This window comes from Paroedura picta, chromosome 16, assembly GCF_049243985.1.
Source record: "Paroedura picta isolate Pp20150507F chromosome 16, Ppicta_v3.0, whole genome shotgun sequence".
In the NCBI taxonomy this organism is placed as follows: domain Eukaryota; kingdom Metazoa; phylum Chordata; class Lepidosauria; order Squamata; family Gekkonidae; genus Paroedura; species Paroedura picta.
In genome coordinates this window covers 12,534,926-12,543,427 of record NC_135384.1, presented here as the reverse complement: position 1 = coordinate 12,543,427, position 8,502 = coordinate 12,534,926, and the positions used below count along the sequence as shown (strand labels likewise).

At 38.3% G+C, this 8,502-nt stretch overlaps 1 protein-coding gene across 1 annotated transcript; it reads left to right on the top strand.

Moving 5' to 3' along the window:
- Positions 1–1,718: 1,718 nt before the first annotated feature.
- LOC143826499 (vomeronasal type-2 receptor 26-like) lies at positions 1,719–2,618 on the top strand. The gene has a single exon (XM_077315336.1). The coding sequence runs from the start codon at positions 1,719–1,721 to the stop codon at positions 2,616–2,618; it is 900 nt and encodes a 299-aa protein (XP_077171451.1).
- Positions 2,619–8,502: the final 5,884 nt, after the last annotated feature.

The following is an 8,502-nucleotide window of genomic DNA, read 5'->3' as shown; positions in this document are numbered from 1 at the left end:
CTATCCTTGCAAGTGGTAGGAATAAATTTAAATAGCAACAGTAGTAGTAGTAGTCGTAGTGCTAGTAGTAAATGTTACATAACTGGAATGATATGAAACAGATTTCAAAAGTTGCAGGCCTTAAATATATAATAGAAAGGCATTGGTGAGCACACTCCACAACATCCCATTAATTCCATTCCCCTTAATTCTTCTTCTCTTTTCCCTTAGCTCCACACCCTTCTTCAGAGAATTGCTTTCAACAATAGTATCGGAGAGGAAGTGGCCTTTAATGAACATGGAGAAATGAAAGGTGGAATTGACATTACCAACTTGATCACTTTTCCGAATAATTCTTATATCAGAGTCAAGATTGGGAGGGTGGATCCACAGGAACCTTTTAGTAAAAGAGTAATTATTCATGAGGACAGGATTAAGTGGAACAGACACCTTCTGCAGGTGAGACAGCACCTAAGTGTTTTTCAGATACAAAACCCTTTGCCATTTAAGGCAATGGGCAGCCATATGCTTTAAGGAGAGCAAATGGATTCTATGATTCTTTTTAATCTGTGGAATTTGCTAAGTAATATCTGAGTTCAATGAGCATGACACATTTCAACCATAGTTAGTTCCATCTTGTTTTGTAGACTATGCATTCCTCTCGCACATAAGGAGCCAGCTTTGAGACTGAGATATAAGGATTTAATTTTGAAGCACAATGCTCACAATTGCTTCTCAGTTTTAAATTCTTACTTTCTTCAAGGACAGGTGCCTCCTCTCTCTCGCTGTAATGATAATTGCAAGCCTGGCTATAGCAGGAAGAAGAAGGAAGGGGAGAAATTCTGCTGCTACCTTTGTGATCGGTGTCCGGAAGGGAAAATGTCAGACAAAGAAGGTAGGAAATGCTCTGATGAAGATCACTTCTGTTAAAAGGTTAAATATTTGCATGGTAAGAAAACATCAAAAAAGACTTAGATGCTGTTTGTTTTCATTACGCATTAAGAACACATAACAGAGATATAATCCCATAGGATCAGACAAGTGCTCCAACAAGGCCAGCAGCCTTTTTCAATAGTAGCCAACTAATTCATCTGAATGACCAACAACAGGGAACAGAGGCCATAACTTTCCCTTGATGCTGCCTTCTAACTCTGGTGTTCAAAGGTATCATACAGTACACAAACTATAAAAACAATAAAATGCCATAAAAATGCAGACGTAAAAACACAGTTCTAAACTTACAAAAGAAACTTATTCAGGATAGGATTAACATGGACACATATAAATTGGTATGCAAAAAAAATTTTTTTTAACTTGATTGAAGGTAGAATGTAGGATACATCCCTAAATACAATGGATGCATTTGCATCCACCAGTAGCAAACTGATGTGGTATTCTACTATTCCAGAGGAATGTAGATTGACCTGAAGCAGCCTATAATGTGTGAAATCATATAATGTAATCTATAAATACTTCACAGGACAGAATTTAGATTAAAGAAAACTGAATTCCTGGGCAGCACTAGGGCTTGGTTCTGTTTTAAGGAAAGATCATTACTAGAAAAACTTTGAGAGGTATCAAAATACTCCACCAAAAAGCACCTCAATGCTCCTTATCATGCCCAAATAACCCAGAAGGGATATAACTTCTGGGCATCACTTTTTATATATTTACAATGTTATATAAATCTCTTCTTGCTGTATGATATTGTCAAATTAAGTAATCTTTTCTTTTCAGATATGGATTATTGCATCACTTGCACTGAATATCATTATCCAAACCAAGGAAAAGACCAGTGCTTTCCCAAGATCCCAAATTTTATGTCATTTATAGAGCCTATGAGCATTATTTTAGCCTCTTTAGCTCTTTCCTTCTCTCTGATAACAGCTCTGGTGCTTCTGGCTTTCATAAAGCATCAGAACACTCCCATTGTTAAAGCCAACAACTGGACCTTGACCTACGTTCTGCTCATCACTCTTCTCCTTTGCTTCCTTTGCTCTTTGCTCTTCATTGGACAGCCTAACAAGGTGACTTGCCTGCTCCGACAGATGACGTTTGTCATCATATTCTCTATTGCTGTTTCTTCTGTCCTGGCAAAAACAGTGACTGTTATTGTGGTATTTAAGGCCTCCAAGCCAGGAAGCCTTTTTCGAAAATGGGTGGGAAAACATTTGGCATATTATATTGTTGTTTCTTGCTCCTTTGTTCAAGTTCTCATTTGCACGGTTTGGCTTGGTTCTTTTCCTCCCTTCCCAGATTTGGACACTCATTCACTGAGTAGAGAAATCATAGTGCAGTGCAATGAAGGATCCATCACCATGTTTTACTGTTGCCTGGGTTACATTGGATTTCTTGCCACTATTTGCTTCCTTGTGGCTTTCAAAGCTAGAAAGCTGCCTGACAGTTTCAATGAAGCCAAGTTCATCACCTTCAGCATGTTGGACTTTTGCAGTGTTTGGCTGTCCTTTGTGCCTACCTACCTGAGCACTAAAGGAAAAGACATGGTAGCCGTGGAGATCTTCTCCATCTTAGCCTCCAGTGCTGGATTACTAGGCTGTATCTTTTTTCCCAAATGTTTTGTCATCCTCTTGAGGCCTGAATTGAACAGAAGAGAGCAACTGATAAGGAAAGTGCGTTAAATGCTTTCTTCAGCCTCCCACTTTTTCTCCAGATTTTTTAAAAATGGAACTCATATAGGAATTTTTTATTTTGTTTAGAGAGTGGAACCTATGTATCATTTCCCAAAAGTTATGCTTGTTTGTTTTTTCTTTGTCTTAATATTTTTCATTTGTTTGGTTAGCCTTACTTTTCAGATTAAAGAATTATGCATTTGAATGTATTATTCTCAACATACCGGAATTACATAGTACAACAGTACTTTCCTCATCCTTGATATCACATATCATGATCAAAGTGTTTGTACACTGTCCATCATTTGGTTTACCCAAACATATAACTTTCATGCAGTCTAAGGGGAGATGTAGAGATTCATACTGGTGTAGAGAGCCAGCTTAGTGTAGCAGTTAAGTGTGGTGGCTTCTATTCTGGCAAGCCAGATTTGATTCCCAACTCCTCCTTCACATGCAGCCAGCTGGGTGACCTTGGGCTAATCACAGTCCTGATAGTACTATAAGAGGTCTCTCGGCCCCTCCTACTGCAGAGGATGTCAGTTGTGGGGTGAAGAAGGGAAGGTAATTGAAAGCTAATTTGAGATTCCATCTGTTATTGAAACACAGGATATACAAACCAACTCTTCCTCTAATCCCCCTTCACTCAATCATTTCTACACCTGTTCATCTGTGATTAAGGTGGAAAAATTACTGCTCCATAATTTGCGATTTGCAAAAAGTACCTGCCAGGTACCCTCACACCTACCATGGTGCTACAAACGTATTTCAGCTGGACTTCAGTTTGGGTAGAAGGAAGACCAGGTGATTGGAAGCTCGGCTCAAAAATACTCATAGTTTTTAGAAATTGTGTTTTGAGTCATGAGACCTGTGAGAGCTCTCCTGATCACAAGCAATCAGAAATATTCCTGGTATTTTGGTTGAAATTCTAGTCCACCCACCAACTTGTCATCATGGCATAACCCTGAGCAAACAGTCCACGAATTTCTTTAACATCTGAATATATCCCTGAATGTGCAAATGAGGAATTTGTTTTTTTACATATTTTTAAGATCAGGACCAGTGTATAAACTGTTTTTATCATGGGGTGACATTAAAATGCTTGTTACAAAATCTTCTGCTTCTTGAAAGATCAAAGTGCCTTCATGTGTTACCTTTCCTTTTAGGAAGGGATTATTGCATCACTTGCTCTGAAGGTTATGGTCAAAACCAGGGGCAAGACCAGGGCCTTTCCTAGATTCCAAACTCCCTTTTTGAACTTTTGAGCATTATTTTAGCCTTTTTAGAACTTGCTTATTTATTATTTATCAAATATTACATATTAAAAATTAAATATTCAACATGAAATGCTATTGTTATTACTGCAATTATACACGTAAATATTTTATCTTTGTAAGTCTCAAATATAAAACACCAGTTCTGGGTTTGTGTGTGCTTGTATGATAGATAGATAGATAGATAGATAGATAGATAGATAGATAGATAGATAGATAGATAGATAGATAGATAGATAGATAGATAGATAGATAGATAGATAGATAGATAGAGAGAGAGAGAGAGAGAGAGAGAGAGAGAGAGAGAGAGACAGACAGACAGACAGACAGACAGACAGACAGACAGACAGACAGACAGACAGACAGACAGACAGACAGACAGACAGACAGACAGACAGACAGACAGACAGACAGACAGAGGTGTCCTGCAGCCTCATATGTTACTGAAAAACACAACAGACTCAAAAACATTTTGTTTTTATTTAACAACAGCAAATCAAAAAGCAAACCCGAGGGAAAACAGTGCATAAAACAGTAGGGTTACATGCCTCTATCTTGGGAGACTGGCAGCATGACCTAGACCAGTGGCACTATTCTTGACCCTTGAATGCAGCAATGACGTGGGTTGGGCCCAAAGATGGTTCTTTCAAGTTTTGGTATCTTGCCCATGGAATACCCTTCCCTGTGAGACACCTGTGAGCCAGACACCTACCCTACTATAAGTTAGGCAGAAGGCCAAAAAAGTTATCTTTCCCCATGAACTTAATTGTGAGGGTGATCTTACAACATTGTAATATTTTGTTTCAAAGCTGAGAAAACTTGTAAAACACATGGCTTTGCACAGGAATACGGGATTTTTTGGGTGGGTTTTTCTGAACTTTGAATGATTCTATTTCTTTGTTGCTTTACCATGTTTTTTTTTGTAGACTACTTTGAACACTCTCTCGAGACCAGTGGTAGAAAAATATTCTAAATAAATTAAGAAATAATTTGAATCGCAGGAAATGTTCACAATTATCACTTTCCTTCTGGGAATCCTCAGGTTTTACTATGGATAATTTCATGGAGGGAAAGTTTGAGCTCCGCATTCCAGCTGCTGGTCTTGCCACTGAGGAGCAACAATAAGATCAGACAAATATATTTGCTCCACTATTTCTGCAGCTAATTACCCAGAACTCAAATAAGAGTCTTCCAGAGGAGATTATCTCCGCTATAATTATCAGAATCAATGTCATTTCTTCACCTTGTCAAAGTTCCAGTATGCTTTCTGAAGGAGACAGAAAACAAATAATAAATGAAGTCTCACATTTCTGGTTATAAAAGCCACCAGTGAGTCATTCACTGCTAAAATGGGGGATTAGAGAAATGTGGTTTTCATATCACTACTCACTATCTCTCGAGTAGCAATCAAAGCACATAGCTGGGACATGAAAGACACGGTTCATATGTGTGTGCTTGAAAAGTACTTTGAATGAGGTAGGAGACAGCTGAATAATCTTTTTGAAATCAGAAGCTAAAAGAAGATTGCATAGAGGAGACAAAGAAGAGGAGAAAAGGCATTTTGGATTGCACTTGGCAGAATATGTGATGTTGCTGTTGTTACCAAAGCTGCTTGCTCATGTATGAATTACGTAGCATGAAGTGCACTGGAAACAATCCTCCTCAGATTCCATATCAGTGGTATCAGCCAGGAGAAATCCTGATTGGTGGAATTGTCACTCATATTGGCTGTGGCTCCCAGAAGGTTCCATTTCGTCAGCACTCTGACCTGGAATATAAATGTGATCCAATGTAAGGGATGAGGGCATATTTTGGGTGCCAGAATGAAGTAATCACACTCCAAGGCCAAACATAGGCAGCATTGCTTCACTGATAATTTATGAGAACACTGCACTTTTTTAGTTGGAGCATGTATGCACTGAGCCTTCCTAGATTACAAAATGTACAGCAGGAGTCAGGGATTTTTTTTCATTGCACAAAATATCCATCCATTCATTTGCTGGGCTGTTTTGAAAAAGGGACAGTTCAGCACTGGGGAGGGCAAAATTAGAAAAGAAGAAATGAGAAGGGACCTAGTAATTGAAAAAAAATAGAGTAACTTAAGAGATAATCTCAGTGTGATGAAAATGTAAAAATATTTCAATGCTACAAGAGACTTGTGATGTTGGTCAGTACAAACTGCATCCATAGTCATAAATTTTCAACCCTCAGTTGCAGATCAGTTGCATTTTTGACTAACGACATAAAGGAAGATGTGAAAGACATTATGTATAATTTGGAGAAAGGAGAATAAGTGTGTCTAGCCCATTTTTCACAATAGTATAATTCAGAATCACTGAATGAATTTTTCATTATGACTATATAGGTGGAACAGACCTATGAAAGTGCTTCTTCACAGAGCCTTGGCTATACTGAAGGTGATTGGATTACACCTAAAGTGGATTAGGAACTTTTATGGATATATCAAGGGCCCTTTCTTTCGGTAACTAACAGAAACCTCCAGTATCCATGAGAATGCCAGTCATTGGGGGCAGTAGGGATGGCTGATGGCTCCATGTCCAACTTGAGGGTTTTCCAGCAGCATTGTGCTATAGGAAATGATAATGTGGATCAGATGGGCCTTATCTCTCCTTCCTCTGGGACCTTCTTATGTTCTCAGACATACTACTGTGACAATCCAGATTCTCTTCTAAAAAATTAACTGCTTTTCTTTTCAGGCTACTAACAAAGTTCTACCAGCACATCCTGGCCTTAGTCTTTGCAATCTATGAGATCAATAAGAACCCCAACATATTGCCCAATGTCACTCTTGGGTTCCACATCCGTGACACCACCACAGTTCAAAAGTGGATCCACGGGATCACCCTGGACCTCCTCTTTGCATCACCTGCACTTGTTCCAAATTACAAATGTGGCACTCAGAAAAACATGATTGGTTTCATTGGGGGATACAGTTTTGAAACCACAACAGACATGGCAACTATCTTAACTCTTTACAAGATCCCACAGGTAAGGTTGGAGAACTGAAACAATTTGGACTTTCACATGTAGTATTATTACTCTTCTTGATCTGTTATCAGGGTTTGCAAAAAGAGGGTAGAAATGAAATGTGTTAAATTACATGTAAGTTTCAAGATGGATCTTGACATTTCAGGTTTGAGAATGCATCCCAAAGTTTGACATTGAATATTCTGGCTCAACTTATTCAAGTGTTGAGTGGAATGTGTTAAAGTACTTCTGTTCAATGAATGTATGTTGATTTGATTTTTCACCACTTCTGTCTACAGGATAATTTATTAAATATACAAGGAACACTCCTTTTAATATGGTAGCTACTAAATGTAGAAGAAAAGGATTGTATAGAAGAAGATATATAACTGATTCACACAAATCCGATGACCTTTTTCTGTGATACTTGGCTTTTCAGATTGAGAACAATTATAGAGTACACAATTGCTGTGGGGAAAATAATTAAACAGGCATCCTTGAAATCATAGTCAAATACCCCATAAAGGTTAAAAATATTTACTTGGTTAAAAAACTGATGTTCTCTACAGGGCAATCTCCTTGACTTGAAAGACAACTTCATTGGTCATTAAGAAGTGCAATTTTTGATACCCCACCTTTCACTGCCCAGAGGATACTCACAGTGGATTAGTATAACTATCCATACTCCCCCCACCAAGAACAGACAACCTATGAGATATGTGAGGCTGAGAGAATTTAGCAAAAACTCTTATTGGCCCAAGGTCACCCAGTTGGCTTTAGGTGGAGAAGTCGGGGACCAAACCCAATTCTCCAGATTACACCAAGCTTGCTTTCATTAACTGCCCATACAACTCTACACATTGAATAATTAATATGAATTCAAGAAGAGATGAGCACACAACACATACACTAAAGCCATGTGATTTTCCACACAGGAATACTTGGAAGTTTCTTCTTGTGAATGTTGATCAGGGGAAACAGGAGATGGCTTGCTAAAGTTTATTCAATACTCTCTGTTTCTCAGTTACCCTATGTCCTTTAAAGCTATACATGATTTGTTACTATAGTATCTACTCCAATTGGATCCTGGCTAGTTATTTATTTTTTATTTATTAGTTATTTATTTGGATATTTATACCACCCTTCCATACAGCTCTGGGCGGTTTACATAGAACGTTGTAAGAAAATACTTACATAGAACATTATAACAACCTGTAAGATAACAATCATAAAATAACATAACATAGCATGTCAACCCGAACTTTATATCAACAGAACAACAATGGCATATCCCTGGGGAGGTAAGATAGTTGAGTCATAAAGTGGTGTCTGAGAGATGGGGCAGCAGATGTTTTGAGTTGGTCGGTCTCAAAAGAAATGCCCGATGAAGGAGCTAGGAATTAATATTACAGAGATAGGACCTTCTGACTTCCACCCATGAAGGCAGCTCACCTGGCAGGAACATAGGAGTGAGTCATTTCAGTAGGAGTTCTAACAATTATGGAACAACTTCCCAAAAAGCACACCTGCCCCTTCCCTTTCAGTCTTGAGGAACCAATGCTGTTTTATTAATGACATGTTTGACTAACTACATCCTTTAATCACAGAGATTTAAAATTATGGCATTTCATGTA